The 18,812-nt window shown below is 45.8% G+C and overlaps 1 protein-coding gene across 1 annotated transcript; it reads right to left on the bottom strand.

Annotated features, from left to right (window-relative positions):
- Window positions 1–15,867: 15,867 nt before the first annotated feature.
- On the bottom strand, window positions 15,868–18,087 carry ADM (adrenomedullin). Its single transcript, XM_084893454.1, has 4 exons — window positions 17,931–18,087; window positions 17,421–17,540; window positions 17,128–17,277; window positions 15,868–16,937 (listed from the first exon to the last, which is right to left on the bottom strand). Exons 2-4 carry the CDS (start codon window positions 17,516–17,518, stop codon window positions 16,640–16,642), a joined length of 546 nt encoding a protein of 181 aa, XP_084749580.1. The 5' UTR covers window positions 17,519–17,540; window positions 17,931–18,087; the 3' UTR covers window positions 15,868–16,639.
- Between the last annotated feature and the right edge of the window lie 725 nt (window positions 18,088–18,812).

The raw sequence follows: 18,812 nt of genomic DNA, 5'->3' as shown, positions 1-18,812 counted from the left end.
TCCCTTTGTTATGTTCACCTGCCAGAATGGCTCCCATAAATAAATCAACAAACAACAAGTGCTGGCATAGATGTGGGAAAAGGGAACCCTAGTGCACTGCTGGTAGGCATGCAGACAGGTGCAGCCACTGTGGAACACAGTATGAAGTTTCCTCAAAAAATTAACAATGGAACTGCCATTAATCACAATTCTGAGAATATATCCCAAGAATCCTGAAATACCAATCAGAAAGAATATATACACGCCTGTGTTTATAGCAGCATTATTTACAATAGCTAAGATCTGGAAACAGCTCAAATGCCCATCAGTAGATCAGTGGATAAAAAAAAAAAAAGCTGTGGTACATAATGGAATACTATGAAGATGTAAAAAAAAAAAAAAAAAAAAAAAAAAAAAGAGCTCTTATGCTTGGTAGCAGCATGGACAGACCTGGAAATTATTATGCTGAGCAAAATAAGCCAGTTAGAGAAAGACAAATATCACATGATCTCACTTACATGTGGAATCCAATGAACAAAATAAACTGACAAATGAAATAGGTCCAGAGGAGTGGATGCATGGAACAAAATACCAGAGCTCAGCCGAAACCTGTTTGGCTCAATGGATAGAGCATCAGCCTGCGGACTGAAAGGTCCCCGGTTTGGTTCTGGTCAAGGGAATGTACCTTGGTTGCGGGCACGTCCCCAGTAGGGGGTGTGCAAGAGGCAGCTGGGTCGATGATTCTCTCTCATCGATGTTTCTAGCTCTCTGTCCATCTTTCTTCCTCTCTGTAGAAAATCAATAAAAAAATATATTAAAAAAAAAAAAAATACCAGAGCTCAGAGGGTAGGGAGTTGGGGCAGACAGGAAGAGATTAACTAAAGAATGTATTTACATATATGCAAAGCCCATAGACACAGAATAGTGTGGGGAAAGATTGGGATGGGACAGAGGCTGGGTGGAGGGAGGCAAAGGGTAAGATAACAGGAGATATCTGTAATACTGTCCAAAACAAAAAAAAAAAAAAGAAAGAAAGAACAATGCACTTGAGCAGGAAGAGGGTATTGGGGATTGGACTCTGAGATGGGAGTCTGCCATTCTCCTAGGTTTTGTGGCTCTGGAATTGAACCTCTTTCCTTTTGTTCCAGTATCTGCCTCACAAGTTTTGCTTTCATTGCAGCCAGAAGCCAAACCTCCATTTGGGGGACAGGGGAGGCAGGGGGCAGGGTTATTTGGTTACATTACCACTGCCCCATTTCTTACATTTCTTAATTTGTATAAGCACTTCATTTCTTAAATTCAAACAAATAACTTTCTTTTGGGGCTGCATTCAAGGATCAAATTTGAGTTTCCCATGCTAGCACATTTATTGTAAGATAAACAAGGTAAATGCAAACATATGCACAAAGAGCAAAATCCAAGTCCTGCATGACAGACAACCACGCCAGAGCTGTCACTCGAGGACATCTAGGATGATGGAACCAGAGATCATCGCAGTTGATTTTTTTTTTTTTTTTTTTTTTTTTTTTTGATTACCTGTTGGTGTTCCTCAACCCTCCAGATTTAGACCTAGGCTGAGCCCTAACACCGACATTCTGGCGACAGTTCCTGCCCCACCAACCTGAAGCCAAGCATGAGCCAGACTGAAACTACCTTTCCAATACCCCAAACAGGAATAGAAACACTACTTTAAGCGAACACAGGGGATGACCCACCCAGCTCCCTTCTGAAGTGCTAAACAAAACAGATTCAAGTGGCCACTCTACTTTGCTGTAGAAGAAGGCCACACAGCTGTTCTGGTGGGTGGTCAGCACCGAGTGGAGTTTCCTATAGAGCAGATTATCCAGTGGAGATGCAGGCAACCAAGCCATGGATCAGCTCCTGCTACCAACTACTTTGCCAATGCCCCCACCAGACCAAACTTTTAAGTGTGTCCTATCTGGAGTCACTAAATTGTTATCAAACTCAAGGGGTTCACCCACTTGGGGTTTTCCTTTTTAAGAAAATTTTTTTTTATTAATTTCAAAGAGGAAGGGAGAGGGAGAGGGAGATAGAAACATCAATGATGAAAGTGAATCATTGATTGGCTGCCTCTTGCACGACCCCTACTGGGGATGGAGCCGGCAACCCAGACATGTGCCCTTGACGCCCGAGACCCTTCAGTCACAGGACCACCCTCTAGACACTGAGCCAAACCAGCTAGGGTGGGTTTTTCTTTTCAAAAACAAGACATGGTTGCAGCAGGGTACTTTTATTTACTTGCAGCAAGTAAAGGAGTCAAGGGGTTCGCATTCAAAGCTTCCTCTGCCAGAAGGGAAGTTCAGCCATTGCTTTTGTATACACTAGTTAGTCAATTCATGTTGATTTCTTCTTTGCTGTTGGCTATAGTTACCTGTTGGGTTCCTGTCAAGTTCATCCTGCTTATAGCTGGTCTGTAAAATACTGTGCTATATATTAACATTTAGCAGGAATAGCATTTAGTAAAAAACCACCCAGACCTTGAGACCTTGTCTCATCTAACACTCTCAAATCACCTATTAACCCTCCTAATACAAGCCAACAACAACTCTAACAATAATAATATACCCTGTATCTGGAATAAGGGCCAGCACAAACTAGGAGCTTAATAAAATATTATTGAATGAATAAGATCCTGCTTGCTCTGAATCAGTGATTCCATCCTGGTTCTCTGACCCTTGTTGTGTGCCTGCTGCTGCTGAGAACTAGACATGATACCCTAACTCTAAGGCACCAGCCCTGCCCTGTTCTCACCAGTCCTTTTGACAGCAGAGTATTAGTCTACTGGGACTGCTACAACAAAATAAAAATAGGTTGGGTAGCTTAAACAACAGAAATTTTTTCCTCACAGTTCTGGAGGCTAAAAGTCTAATATCAGTTTTGGTTTCTCCTGATACCTTGTTCTTGACTTGCAGGTGGCCTCCATCTCTTCGTGTGCCCATGTAGTCATCCCTCCATCTGGGGGTAGTCTGTGTCCTGGTCTCCTCTTTTTATAAATGTACTAGTCATATTGGACTAGGGCCCACACTTAGACCTTACTTTTCCTTAATTACTTCTTTAAAAGTCTTATCTCCAACTACACTCACATCCAGAAGTTCTCTGGGTTAGGCCTTCAATATATGAATTTGAGGAGTAGAGACACAATTCAGCCCATAGTGAGCTGTCACAAGCAGAATCCTCTCTCTGTCTCCTACAGCTGGATTCCTCTTGGTCTTGCCTATTCAGCTTGCTCCTAGAATGCCCACTGCTGTGCTCTCTGCCATTTTTGATGTCCTGTTGCTTCCTGCTATTTCTCCTTGATGCCACCTCCTTACAGTAGAGCCCCCCTGTTTTCTGTTGCCTCGCCTGAGCTGGCATTCTTCCATCACCTGCAGCAGGTCTTCTCCAAACACTTGCCCCTGCAGGCTGCACTTAAACTTTCTAGATCTGACTGTGTTACTGATACAACCCTAAATCTAAAACTGCATGCATACATACATACATACATACACACACACACATACACACATACATTCACTCACTCTTGGTCTCAGTCTGTTATGATCACTGGGGTACATTTTTTAAATATCTGAAGAATGATAATGCCTAACTGAACAAAGTTAAGTGGCCTCGCAAAGATAAAATTTACTCATAATTACACAATGATATTATGCCCTACTTACAGAGAATCTAGGTCAATTTATTTGGGATGGAGTCTGACATCTATTTTTTTAAAAACAGGTGGTTAAAGATCTCTAACTGGTAGAACAAACCAATCAGATTGAGACAAAAATCAGACTAGAACATGTGCAAAACTAGGCTGGAAGCTCTAAAGTATCCCATATGTGACTTGTGAATGCCACCCAATACAGAGGTGGGTGGCTCTGCCTTCAGCCCCACTACTCCTTTGGTATAAAATGCCCCTATTCTTTGATCTGAGAAGTTGCAGGTAACTTATTAGTGCCCTCTGCCATGCAGAGCAATCTGGATGGGGCTCAAAAATGACTGGATACAGGCAAGTATCACTTCTGCTGGGCCAACTGATGATATCCTGCAGGCTGTTGAAAGACAGGGCAGTGTTAAAAAGAACAGCTAACCTGGGGCTCACTCAAATGGCCGATGAGCTCTGGACATTGGCAGACCTCCCTGGCTTCCTGGGGCTGATCTGTAGCCCCCCACTGCTGTCCTATAGTGGGAATCTCACACCCTCCCCTCCCACACACACACACACAAGTCTTCCTCCAGCCTCCTATGTTCCCTCTACATCCCTCCCCTCCCCCAGTCCAGAAGGCTCCGGGTGAAGGGACTTGGTCAGGCTCTCCCTCTAGTCTCTTTCCAATGTGTTCCTTGGGCAAAGCTCAATCCCTCATGCTTCCGGGACTTTCCTTTTGATTCTCAAGGGCCTTTTCTTCTCTCAATAAAACCTGGTTCTCAGCAAATAAAAGACTTTGGCTTTCAAAACTATTGTTTTTTATGTGGGCTTCAAGAGGCTATTTTAAAAGTCAGAAAACTGAACATTGTTTTGTTCTGTTCCTTTCTCTGCATTCCGGTTGTACCAATCCTTTCTCCTCGAGGCAATGCCTCTGATTTACTACGAGAAAGGTCAAGTGAAAAAAGTGTAGCAAAGAAAAGTACAAGGATTGCCATTTCAACATTCTTTCTCTCCGTGAGGAATATTGCAAGTGACCACACCAGTCCCCTCATTTCCACCCTAACAAGTGAGCTGGCCACAGACAAAGTAAAGTAGAGAATCAAGATTCATCTTGATAATACAAATTCTAAATGACAATTATTAAAACATTATTTTCCTCAACAAGTCAATGGCATGAAAACAAAAAGGGAGGCAAATCTAGATTCAAAGAAACGCTAGCAATATAACAATCTTGTTTGGAGTGTGTTTTGAACAAACCACTGTCAAAAACCATTTTTGAGACAATAAGGCAAATTTGATTATGGACTGGGTATGAGATGATACCACAAAATTATTAAGTTAAATGTGACAATAGGATTTGGGTACGTAATGAAATATTATTATTTTTTCTTTTTTTAAACACATGCATACTGAAGTATGGGTGAGATGACATGGTGTCTGGGGAAAAGAGAGGAGAGTAAGACAGGAAAGAAGAAGAAAGCAAGGAAGGAAAAAAGAGAGAAAAAGAGAGAGGGCAGAAAGGAAGGAGGGGAGGGAGGGAGGAAAAGAGGGAGGAAGGGAGGGAAAGAAAACCAGATACTTTGGCAAGAAACAAAACAAAACAAACAGAAAAGAAAAAGCAATATTAATTAAGTGTGGCAAAACCTTAACAACTGTTGGATATTAATGATAGGTACATGGGGAATCATTCATTATGTTATTATCTCTATTTTTGCGTAAGTTTGCAAAGTTTCATAATAATGCTTTAAACTGTGAAACCTATGCAAGAAATGACAGATTGAGCAATGGAAAAGAATAAAAGGACCAGAAACAGTTTCATATATTTACTGTTTAAGAATTTGTTATATTTCTTGCCGAAGCCGGTTTGGCTCAGAGGTAGAGCGTCGGTCTGCGGACTGAAGGGTCCCAGGTTCGATTCCGGTCGGGGGCATGTACCTTGGTTGCGGGCACATCCCCAGTGGGGGGTGTGCAAGAGGCAGCTGGTCTATGTTTCTCTCTCATCTACGTTTCTAGCTATCTCTCTCCCTTCCTCTCTGTAAAAAAAAATCAATAAAATATATATTTTTTTAAAAAAGAATTTGTTATATTTCTGGTTTGAAGGCAGGTGAATTTCAGGTAAAATCTGACATGGATCCCCTAATGTATAAAACAAAAAAAGTAGACCTGGTCTACTAGAAGCTGGAGAAAGAATCTAGCTCATTTGCTGCCTCCTTGTCTCCCCAGGAAACTGCAAAAGTAACCAGGGAAACCCTCTGGCTCTGCAGAACTCAACTTGAAAATCCATGTAGTATATGATGAAGAAAGCCTCTCAAACCCTGCAGAAAATATATACTACTTAATGCTTGCATTAGACAACTGGCTAACAATATGGGAGAACAAAATAAAATATTGCATACCAAAAATAAAGCTCAGTTGACATTAAAACGTGTTTAAAGTACAAAGTGAAGTCATAAAAGTATTAGAAAAAATAGGTGGATATTATAAAATATTGACACAGAGAAGGGCTTTCTAAGGAAGTCATCAAAGACAGAAATAATAAAGGAAAAATTGATGTCTTTGGTGATATAAATATCTATAAGGTTTATATGACAAAGAATAAACCATACTCCACAAAAAGGATAAAAATAATGTATCTGACAAACCTTTCATATTTTTTACCATTAGGCAGTATTTCAAAAACGATAGCAAAGAAACAAACACTCCAGTAAAATAAAAGGACCAAATACTAAAAAAAAAAAAAAAAATCATATAAGGAAATATAAATTATCATAAAGATATAAAAAAAGTATTTAATCTCACTATTGATCAGAGAAATACTGTAAATTAAAGTAATAATGAGAATAGTTAATGCCAACTCCTAGTTCAATATGGCATACTTGATAAGCTGGAAATTCTGCTATTAAACATCTAGAAATGCTAAGTAAAATATACTTAATTTCATTTTTAATGCATAACCGAATGCAGGCACTGCACAAGAGAGCAAACCAAGAACACTAAAAGTCAGAATGGAAAACTTGAGCCGAAAAGTAGTTGCCTGGGTTTGGAGGAGGGTTGTCCTCTTCTTGGTAGCACAGACTTACTTAGGAACAGAAGAAAAGGAACCGTGACACTCAGGTAAATCCAGAATTCTCAAAAGGCCGCACCCCACATCTCCAGCACAAATGCACATGTGCGTGGGTTAGGAACCCCAAATCAAGAAATTCATGTTAAGAATGGTTCCAGAGCGGAAATAACTCTAGGACAATAAGAATAAGCAAACATAGCCCTAACCAGTTTGGCTCAGTGGCTAGAGCGTCGGCCTGCGGACTCAAGGGTCCCAGGTTTGATCCTGGTCAAGGGCATGTACCTTGATTGTAGACACATCCCCCGTAAGGGGCGTGGAGGAGGCAACTGATCAATGTTTCTCATCGATGTTTCTAACTCTCTATCCCTCTCCCTTCCTCTCTGTAAAACAAAACAAAACAAAACTCCATAAAATATATACTTCTTTTTAAAAAAGAATAAACAAACATAAATTTCCCTGGACAGTTTCATCTCAACCCAGGCTATACAGAATCACCATAGACTAAGCTTTAGTAAGAAAAGCTAAGAACCCAAAATTACAGAAGATAGGAGGAAACAAATCACAATGATCAGGAGTCAGCTGATAAAAATAATAGAGTTGCTCAAATAAAACTAATAAGTTAAATATATTTAAGAATTACTAAAGTTAGCTGAACCTCATCCCATGCAGCAGCAGGTTGCTGGTTGGATTCCCTGTCAGGGCACATGCCCAGGTTGTGGATGACCTCCAGTAGGGGGCATGTATCTCTCTCATCCATGTTTCTATCTCTCCCTACCTTCTGCTTCCTCTCTCTGAAACCAATAAAAGCATGTTTTTAAAAAAGAATTATTAAGAATCAAAATGCTGTCTCAGAAACATAGGAAAAGAATAAAGCTTTCTACAAACTAGTAAGAAATACCATTGTTGCCTATTGAATGACAAATATTAGAAAAGGATAAAAAAACAATGGTCAGTGTTGCTAAGAATATAGAAAAATTGCATTTATACACTGTTAGTAGAAGTAAAAACTCATAATTCTAGAGGGCGATTTGGCAGTATATCAAAAGATTTAGCAACAACAAAAAAGTACATATCCTTTGACCGAGTAATTTTACTTCTAAGAATTTATCCTTAAAATAATTCATGATATTACCCAAAGACAAACGCACAAATATGTTTATTGGTACATTTTGTATGGTAAAAATGTAGGGAGGGAAACTCTCAATGTCCGATAGAAGGGGAATGGTCACACAATTTATGACATTTTCATCTGATTGAAATACTATGCAGGCAATAAAAATGATGTTGTATAGATAGATTTATTGACATGGAAAGATGTCCAAAATATGCAGATGAGTGACAAAAAGCAAGTTATAGATAAATAAGATTCAACTTTTAAAAAAATTGTGTGGCTCATTAGGAAAAACTCAAATGATCAATAAAAGATATGCTAAAATTCACAAGTAATCAGTAGTGGAAATTGAAACAATAGTGGCATATTGCTTTATCCTCATCAGGATGGCAAACATCAGAAAAGTGGATCCATGAGGAGGCTGGCAAGGACTTGGGAGGGTGGGAACTCTCAGGCCGTGCTGATGGAAACACAACCAGGCACTCTCACTGAATTTAGCATAATCTGTATTAGAAGCTTTTTGACCAAGTGATGTCATCTCAATAAATTCTCACTCCCATCTATAAGAGGACAGCAAATAGGATGTTCATCTTATTTGTGGCCAAGGAGTGCTGGAGGTAATCCAAGTGTCCCTCATTAAAAAATAAGGAAAGTAAAAAGTGGAAGATACATATTATGGCATAGTATGTAGCAGTAAGAAGAAACAGTCTATGTGGATAATTGTTTTTGTTTTGTTTTGTTTTGTTTTTTGTTAACCTCACCCAAGGATATTTTAAAGTTTTAAAAAATCTGTATTGATTTCAAAGAAGAAAGGAGAGGGAGAGAGAAACAAATGTTTTGAGAGAATCATTGATTGGCTGCCTCCTGCACACCCCCAACTGGGGATTAAGCCTACAATCCGGGCATGTGCCCTGACTGGGAATGTGCCCTGACAGAAATTGAACCATTCCCTACTGGTTCATAGGTCAACACTCAACCACTGAGCCACACTGGTGGGCCCTAGGATATTTTTCTGATAATTTTTAGGAGAGTGGAAGGGAGGGAGGGAGAGAGAAAGAGAGAAAGAGAAAAACATCAATGTGAGAGACACATTGATTGGTTGCCTTTCACACACCCCAATCAGGGCTGGGATTAAACCTGCAACACAGGTACGGGCCCTTGGCTGGAAATCAAATCCTTGACCCTATAGTGTGTGGACCAATGCTCTAACCACTTGGAAACACCAGCCAGGGCTGGATAATTGTTTTGCACATGTTCAATGAGAAAAGCAGGAAAATTTTTAAGTCAATATATTTATATGTTACTATATCAAACTAAAAGGGTTTTGTACAGCAAAGAAAACCATCAATAAAATGAAAAGACAACCCAGTAAATGGAAGAATATATTCACCAATGTTATAACTGATAAGGGGTAATATCCAAAATTTATAAAGAACTTATAAAAACACCAAAAAAAAAAACAAAAACAAAAAACAAAGAGTCCAATTAGAAAATGAGCAAATAAACTGAATACACTTCTCCAAAAAAGACATACAAAGGGCCAATAGACAAATGAAAAGATGCTCAATGTCACTCACTAATCATCACAGAAATGCAAATTGAAACTGCAATGAGATATTACCTTGCAACTGTCAGAATGCCTATCTATATACATAAAAGCCTAAGCGACCATTAAAACGGAACAACTGGTCGACCAGTAGCTATGATGTGCACTGACCACCAGGGGACAGATACTCAACACAGGAGCTGTTCCTTGGTGGTCAGTGCACTACCACAGCCAACCTCCTGTGGCCTGGGCCAGCCAACCTCCCCTGGTTCCACCCCCCACCTGGCCAACCTCCTGTGGTCCTCCCCACTGCTGCCCCCTGCAAGCCGGTCCCAAGATGGCCCTGATTGCCCGCCAGGCTGAGGGACCCCATCCATGCATAAATTCATGCACCAGGCCTCTAGTCATCAATAAATCAACAAACAGGTATTAGTGAGGTTGTGGAGAAGAGGGAACCCTTTGTACACTGTTGGTTGGAATGTAGATTGGTGCAGCCACTGTGGAATGCAGTATGGAATTATCTCAAAAAACTAAAAATGGAATTGTCTTATGACCCAGCAATTCCACTTTGGCAATATATCTGAAGAAACTCCAAACACTAATTTGAAAGAATATATGCACCTCTATGTTCAGTGAAGCACTATTTATAATAGCTAAGCTCTAGAAATGCCCAAGTGCCCATCAATAAACAAGTAGATTAAAATGCTTAGGATAGCCCTGGCCACTGTGGCTCAGTTGGTTGGGTATCATCCTATGTACCAAAAGGTTGCAGGTTTGATTCCCCATCAGGGCACAATGCCAAGCTTTCAGCTTGATCCCCAGTAGGAGTGTGTAGGAGGCAGCCATGCTCACATTTCTTTCTCCCTCTTTCTTGCTCTCTCTTTAAAAATCAATTAAAATACATTATTTTAAAATGCTGTAGTACATTTACACTGGATTGTAAAAAAATAAATAAATAAATAAAAAAGAAGGAAATTTTACCCTTTGTGGCAGCATGGATGGACTTGGAGAGTATTATGCTAAGTGACATAGGACAGTCAGAGAAAGACAAGTACAATATTATTTCACTTATATGTGGAATCTAATGAACAAAATAAACTAACAAATAAAATAGAAAAGACTCGCTGAAGCCGGTTCGGCTCAGTGGTAGAGTGTTGGTCTGCGGACTGAAAGGTCCCAGGTTCGATTCTGGTCAAGGGCATGTACATTGGTTGCAGGCACATCCCTGGTAGGGGGTGTGCAAGAGTCAGCTGGTCGATGTTTCTCTCTCATCAACGTTTCTAGCTCTCTATCTCTTTCCCTTCCTCTCTGTAAAAAATCAATAAAATATATTTTAAAAAAATAGAAAAGACTCATAGATACAGAGAACAACTATCAGAGGAGAAGAGGTTGGAATCTGAATGAAAAAGGTAAAGGGATTAAGCAAAAAACACCTCATAGACAGACAACAGTATGGTGATTACCAGAGTGAAAAACGGGTGGGGGGAGATAGAATAGGGAAAGGGGAGTAGGAGAGAGTAAAGGGGGGCTAAATGGTGATAGAAAGAGGCTTGACTTGGGGTGGTGAACATAATACAATATACAGATAATGTATTATAGAATTGTACACTAAACCTACATAATTTTATTAACCAACTAGAGGCCCAGTGCATGAATTCTCCTGGCTGGAGATGGAGGCCTATCAGGGGGCTGGCCATCTGGGGGGAGGAGCCGTGGGAGGTAGGCCTATGGGGGTGGGGGGAAGGGGTCACAGGAGGCTGGGGGGGAGAGGAGAAAGGGTCACAGGAGGGTGGCTGGCCAGGGGGAGGAGCCACAGGAGGATGACTGTGGAAATGCACTGACTACCGGGAATAGCTCATACTTTGAGAATTTGCTCTCTGATAGTCAGTGCACCTCATAGCAACTGGTCAACTGGTTGTTCCAGTCATTCAGTCTTAAGGGTCACTTAGACTTATATATATATATATATATATATATATATATATATATATATATATATATATAGATGTCACCCCAATAAATTCAATAAAAGGGGCTAATTTAAAATATATATCAATATATATATATATGTTAAAAATACATAATCACAAAACAGCATAACAGATTTTATAACATTTAACAGTGCAGTTATCAAACATGTTAAAGCGGGTCCCTATGAAGGAGATGGAAAGGGGTATGGAAATTAAAGGAGAAAATATAAAATAATTAAAACAAGAGAGAAGCCTTGTATAGACTGATAATGACAATTTCCTGTAAATGAAGGAATATGTTTCATTCGCCTCTCTGTATTAAATTCCATTTTTAAAAGTATGCATATATGTGTATGTGTATTATGTACAAACTAGAGGCCCATTGCAGGAAGATTCCTGCTATACGGCTTCCTGCTGTGGTCTTCACTGCCCTACCTGCTTTTCTCCCTTCTCCACCACCCCACTTGCTTGCTTCTCCACAGCTTCGCTCCCTTCTGCAGTGCTTGGCTTCTTTCTAGCTACCTTCAGTCTTCTCTCTGCAGCTGGATACGCAAATTAACCACCATCTTGGTTGGGCTAATTTGCTAATTTGGTGGGCGTGACTTGTAGGCATAGTGAAATACGGTCATTTGGCATGTTTCTCTTTTATTAGATAGGATGTCTGAAAGGGTATATACTAAAATATTAATACAGGTTATCTCTGGGAGTGGTATGAAAGAGTTGTTTTTTTTTTCTACACTGAATAAATATTGTGTAATAAGTAAAACACACTTGTTATGTTTCAAGAAGTCTTCTTAATATTCAGAACAACTTTCCTGCTGTTGGATAAATGTTCAATAACCCACTAAATTCTGCTGCCTGTGTGGCCACAATCCTTTTATTGTTTTTCCAGAATGTTCCAAAATAGCTCTGGAACAAGACCAGTGGGACCACCAGATAGCTATCTAGCCTCACCCTTGTTCCCATGCAAATGAAGACCAAGCCTCCAGTCCAGCTTTGGCAGAAGCCTCCATGGGACGCAGGATAACAAGGCCCTCTCCTTCTTGGCTGAAGGAAGGAAGGGCAGCACTCATAGGTCTCTCTCAGTCAGTTTGCAACAGCGTCTGAAAAGCTGCCTTGGGCAACAGTTGCCAAAGACAAAAGGTCCCACCTCAAGGGTGGAAACTCTATTTGCAGCTTTGTAGACACAGGTGTTCCTCCAGGAGACTCAAGACCTACAGTGCTGGACTGTGTTTGGCCAGGAATAGCTCAGAAAGCCTTCCCCTCAGAAGCCAGCTCCTGAGGCCTTCAGTGTCTGTTCTAACTATATTTGGCAATGAAAACCAAAGAGGTCAGTGGTTTAGCTTAAGGGGGGGCAGGGGAAGAAGACTAGTCCTGATTTATAATCCCTACTTCAAACCAAGACCAAGAATTTTAAAACTCACTTCATTTATTTATTTTGCCCTCACCGAGCATACCACTGAAGCTGTTCTTCCCAGTCCAACCAGCCGCGTGTAAATCCTTCAGAACCACAGGTGTAAATCACCTACCCAAGCCATCCCCGGATTAGAGGACATTTGGGGACATTTGGCTTGAGAATCCAAATGTTAAAATTATCCCACTTTATTCTCTCTGTCTTCATAACATCAAAATAGCCTGTAGCCCTTGGGTGCAAATCCAAACTCCAGCACTTAAGTACTCACTGTGTGACCTTGGCTAGTTACTCTATGTCTCTGAGGTTCGGTTTCTTTATCTAACAACCCGAGATAATAACACCTACTTCACAAGGCTGCTAGAAGAATTAAATGAGATAAGGTGTATAAAGTGGCCAGGAGAATGTCTGATACAAAGTAGGTGCTAAAAAAAAAAAAATAAAGAAGAAAGAAAGAACCCGTTTCCATCTGCCCCCCAGACCCCCTCCCCGCCATCACTCCCTTCCACTTCCACCCTTAGCTGTGCAGCCAAGGTGTTAGATTTTTAAGAAATCGCCCGGCACCCTGTTTGATTACAAATGTATGGTACCATTCCCACAGCCAGCAACAGTAGCTATAGATAAAAGCTGTGTGTACTCCTTAGCTGCAGACAGGTCGAATCAGCTCACAAATGATTCATCATGGCTGATAAACGATGTGTTCTTGGCATCAGAAGGCCTTATCCTGACAGGCTTCAACACCTTGTGGAAAAAAAAAAAAAAAAAAAAGCAGAAGGTAGATTGCATGGCTCCCAGAGTAGGTCCCCAAGGTGGATGGTGATCTCAGTCAATCCTGAACTTGTTCCCGCCTGGTCTTAAAGAGAGTCTGTCTCTTCAGACATGTCTCCAGTCACAAGATTTTCAGCTGAAAAAAAAAAAAAGAAACCTCCAGCTGAGCAGCTGCCTTATTCAGCTCAGAGCTAAACCATCCCCTTCACTTGCCTCGGATTCCCAGAAGGGAGTCATAAGACTCCCTGGGCAGAAGGCGAGGTGCCTGTTCCTTGCTCAGGACAGCCCTAAGCTGTGCCCAACCTGCCTTTGGCAGTTTTTTCTGCTGGCTGAAGCTCTGCCAGGCTGCGGTCTGGCTGGAGGGCTCTGTGGTGATGGGACAATCCTTGGCGCAAGGAAAAGGGCGAGCATTTCATCCCACGCCGCTGTCTGCGAGACTGAGGTGTCTGCCGCTCTCTGCAGTTTCTGTAGCCCCTTCAGACCACCCAGAACGCTCACTGGCCCAGCAGTTCCGTGACTGTAAGTTTTAGCCACTCGTTCATTCATACGTGCCCTGTACCTTTTGCAATGCCTGGCACAGAGTTCCCTCCAAACGGGTGTTTTATTGAAAGGCCCTTGGGAACAAGGATGGTCTGTGGCTCTATTTGCAGCCCCCTCAATTCTAATGAAACGCACAAAATTGACATCAAATAGGAAAATGAACCCCATGGAGATTGACACCGTAGATAGCCACGTGCCCAGTACTGAGGCCTTGTCTGGGCTGAAGGAAATTCCATGTGCTGGAATATTCCATATGCTGGAGTTTCTTCTAAGTTGAAATGCTTCAGAAGCAGGTTGCTTTGGATCTCAGACTTAAGACCTACCTTTCTTTCTTTTTAAAAAATTTATCCTTTTTGTTGAAAGTATTCTTTATGTCCCACTTTTTCCCGCCATTGACCTCCTCCACCCTGCACCTGCCCTCCCCCACGCTCTTACCACACTACTGTCTGTGTCCCCGGGTCAGCATATAAGTTTATCTCTTGCAATGTATATGAAGACTTTTCTGAAAGGAACTATTCTATGCCCTCAGAAGAGGCCTTGTGGTATGCAATTGATACAAAAGGCCCAGGAGAGAAGGTTGGATACTGGACACATTTCCATTCTCCAAACTCACCCTCCGACTTCCTTCGCCAGGAAGATTTCTGAGATCACCTATAAGCACCCACACTTCAGCCACGCCTCGAAGTAGAAAGGCCGGAGAAACTTTCCGGAAAGGACAAGCAGTCGGTCTCTCCTTTCCCAGGAGTCTGGGTCTCCAGGATACTGCCGGGGACGAATGGGGCAGGAAAATCAAAATCAGGGGTGTCTCCTCTTTTCTTCCCCTTCTGCCCTAGTCCCATGTCCCCTTGCCCTGCTCAGTGGGGGCTTAGCGTCCTCCCCGGCTTCTATCACCGGAACTGGGGTCAACTTCTAAGATGATGAAGCCTAAAGAAAGCAAAGAGGAAGGAAGGAGAGAAAGGAAGGCTGGAGAGAAGTGAGGGGGGAAAAAAATCCAAAAGGTTTGGGAAGGAGGAAGGAAGAGGAGAGCAGCCAGGGGCGGTGGAACAATGAAGGTCTGAGGCTGTCGGAGGCGCACGGTTCCTGCCGCACGTCCGTCCCCGCGCCTCGGCCCGCAGCTGCACAGCGCGCAGCGTGTGGCCGCTGAGTCACCGTCCCCGGACCGGGAGCCGCCGCGCAGGTCTGGGGGGCTGGCCCTGCTTGGCATCTGCGAACCTTTTTTTTTTTTTTTTTCCTCTTTCATGAAGGCTATGTGCTGACTCCCACGTAGGAGAACTTATTAAGCCGCACGTACTGCCTGACTGCTCTCGCGCTGGTCCGAGGCGGCCGGCTGGGGGCGCCATAGCCTCGCGTATGAGACCGCCGCACGCTGGGGGACCCGGCCGGGAGAGGACCGAGGTGTCTCGCCCCGCAGCCAGTTTCCCCGGAGGAGTCTGAACGTTTTTGCTGGTGTGTCCTCTCCCTTGAACATCGCGGTAGCCCTGGGGAACTCCCCTCCCTTAGCGGGCTCTGGGGACCACCCCAACCAGCCGAGGCGCGCTTTCGCGCAGGGCAGCGAGCCACTGCGTAAAACCTGGGGCGCGCAACCCGGAGAATCTAGGCAGCGCCTCGGCGTCCCTGCAAAGCCCGGGGCCGTTTGTGGGAGGCTCGAGGCGCCCCGCCAGGAAGAGAGGAGCCCCTGACAGCTCAGCCAGCGCTCACCCGCGCCGCTCTCCCACCTCCCCACGCCCGGCAGCGCGACCCCAAGGCTCCCAGGCAGCCCGGGGCCAGGGGCACCCTCCCTCCCTCCCCGCCACGACGCGTGACCCGAGAATGAATCAGCATCGAGGCAGTTTATTGGTTTGCTAGTTCGCAATATCACCCATTTAATGTAAATAGATTATACAGAGACGCGGTGGTTCCTTCTTCCACAAGAGGTACATCAGTCTCTTCCACACACACACGAACTCGCACTCGTCCCACGCAGCAAAAAACAACGTTACACCTCGCTGAGACATTCACGTATTAAAATAACTGAAGGGGGGGACCATACAATTGCTTTTAAAATGCCCTTAATACAATATAATAATGTACAAAAATAGCTCTATGATTTGAAGTTACAAAAGAAATCTTGACAACAACACACTTAAATATCGATAGTTACCTCTGTATAAAGACAACACGCATTGCACTTTTCCTCTCTAGGTTTTTGGAAGGTTCAAGTAATAGTGGGGGGCTTGCGCGCCCCGGTGTGGGGCGACGACACCCCGTGAGAAATCAGTTTTTTTGGGGGGGGAGGAAGGCAAGGCAGTGGCTCAGACCCTTGCACCGGCGGGGGTCTCAGCATTTTAGTCTCAGTTTTTCTCCGTGAGCCAGCAGATACTCCGTGGGATTCCTCTGCCACCTCCCCGCCTCTCCCCGGGGCACCCAGACCAAACGCCGCCTCTGAGCAGGAGAGACCCCTGCAGAGCCCAGGGCTCGCCGAGGGAAGGTGCCTCCGGGACTCCAGGTCTGTGCGGGGCTGGCTCCGCCGGGTCCCCAAGCGCTGAGAAGCTCGGATCGGGAAGTCCTCCGCCTCGGGAGGTCCCCTCCGAATGCATAGGCGACTGGAAGCTGCCGCCGCAGCTAAATCCTAAAGAGGGCGGCGAGCACTTGATCGGAGCGGGAGGCTGGAGGGGACAGCAGAGTCCGGCCCGGGCCGGCCTGGGGCAGGGAGCGCCGGCGCCGGCGGCCGTAGCCCTGGGGGCTGATCTTGTTCCTGGGGGCGACGCCGTCCTTGTCCTTGTCTGTCAGCTGGTAGATCTGGTGGGCCAGCTTCTGCACGCTGCACGTCCCGAAGCGGCAGCCGGAGCTCCGCAGACCCTGGTATCGGTTCATACTCTGGCGGTAGCGCCTGACGCGGATGCGGGCGGTGTCCGGGCTGCTGGAGAGGGAAAGGAAGGCACATGAGAACCCCCTCTTCCAGCAGGGCTCAGCCCTCTCCCTCCCCCCCGCCACCAGGCACAGGAGCCTTCTAGGACCAGAGGGGACTGGACACTGACCACCCCAGATCCGGGGCATCGAAGAACTCCCCTCGCCCACCCCCCTGCTGCTGCAGTGCCGGGCATGGTTACCTGGCCTGGGCGCCGCGGGAGGGCCCCTTCACGTCCTGCGGCTGCACGATGGTTTCGGCAAGCACGGCCTTCAGGTCCGCGAGCCCCGTGGGAGAGCTGCTGGACACTCGAAGTTCCCTCTTCCCACGGCTCAGCGCCCATTTGTTCCATCTAGAAAACACAAATAGATAGGCTCGATTCGCGTGGGTCCGGGAGGCGAGGTCCCGGCCCGTCGCCACCGGCGTTCCCTTGGGGCCCTGGGGACCCTTGGCCACTTTGGCGAGGATTGGGGAAAAGCTCTGCCCGCGACTCACTTCTTTCGGAACTCCGCCGCCACGTCGAGCTGCGCGCTGTCGGCGCCCAGGAAGGCGAGCGAGCTCAGGTACAGGAGGGCGACGGGAACCAGCTTCATCCCGGCAGCGATGCGCAGACCCCTGGGGAGGGGGAGAGAGAGGAGTGTGAGCTCCGGGACCTGCCGCAGCGCCCTGGCTGGGGGCATCGAGGGCAGGCAGCCTCAGCCCGCGCCGGCCCGGCTCCGACGCTTATCTCCCCGGGGCGCACAGAGGCGCCGGCGGCGGCGGCATTTGCACTCGCCGAGCGGGTGACACAGGCCCCGCAGGGGAGGCCCCTTCTCAGGGCCAGGTTCCTGCTCAACTCTTGGGAGTTTTGGCTGACAGGCAGAGGGGTCTGGAGTTCCATGGGTGTGCACGAGCCGGGCCCAGAAAGTGGGGCGCACCCTCGCCAAAGGACTGCTCCACCCAGGGCTCCCGGGCTCCCGCCTGGGTAAGGGCTCCTTCTTCGCACGCCCCGCCTGCCGCACCTACCTGCTGAGCGCGTGATCTGCCAAGATCTGGGAGGAGAAAGTTCGAGACTGGAGCTCCGGCTGTGGCAAAAACCCCCAACGTTCAAGCTGCAGCGAAGAAACCAGAGGTGGTGAGGATCCAACTATTGCGTCTAGTGTCACCAAGAAACCTCTGAGTGGCCAGCGCCGGCTCCCCGGCTTTATAGGCGCAGGGGGCGGGGCCTAGGCTGCCCTCCGCCCGCCCTCCCTCTCTTCCTCCCAGCGTGCGCGCTCCTTCATCCGGCGCGCTCATCGCCTGCCTGTGGGTGTGGGGTATGGAGTTTAGGGGGTAAAGGGTAGGGGTATCCTTATGCCCAGAGGGCTTAAGGGATGAGCCTCAGGAGATGGGTGCAGGCCATTTCCACAGTCCCGACTCTGGGCACAGGATTCACACTGTAAGCCCAGGCAAAGCAGGGCCGGTGCAACCTCTTGGGGTCTTCACCGAGTATGTCTGTAGCCTGCTGTGCCGGGGGCCTCCTGGCGTGGAAGTGCTGGAGCTAGCAGGGTTACCCCGCTGATGGGCCAAAGCCCGGCTCTCGGGAGCTGCTGTCTCCAGGGGACCGCGCCCTCTGCCGGCTCCGAGGCTGAGCTGGCCGCGACCCCAGACTCCATCAGAGCAGAAGGCACAGGGCACGAAGCATAGCCTAGAGGAGAGGGTCTCGCCAACACCCACCCCATCGCCCACCCTACCCCCAGAGCGGCGGAGACTCCGGGGTTCTGGAATGGGCTGGTAAGATTTCACAATAGGGCAAGGCTCAGAACGGCCAGTTGGAGAATTGGGGTGGGGAGGGTATTTTAGGTCTCAGCATTCCCGTGCCTGTTTGGAAATACGGGAATAACCAAAAAATAGGGAAAACGATACCAT

Source organism: Pipistrellus hanaki (assembly GCF_964339955.1).
Source record: "Pipistrellus hanaki genome assembly, chromosome: 9".
Lineage (NCBI taxonomy): Eukaryota > Metazoa > Chordata > Mammalia > Chiroptera > Vespertilionidae > Pipistrellus > Pipistrellus hanaki.
This window is presented reverse-complemented; position numbering and strand designations above follow the sequence as displayed.

Coding starts and splice junctions, on each gene's coding strand:
- ADM (XM_084893454.1), bottom strand. CDS start 17,518: ATGAAGCTGGTTCCCGTCGCCCTCCTGTACCTGAGCTCGCTCGCCTTC. Junction 17,278..17,420: donor GCGGCGGAGTTCCGAAAGAA/GTGAGTCGCGGG, acceptor TGTGTTTTCTAG/ATGGAACAAATGGGCGCTGA. Junction 16,938..17,127: donor TCCCGCGGCGCCCAGGCCAG/GTAACCATGCCC, acceptor TTCCCTCTCCAG/CAGCCCGGACACCGCCCGCA.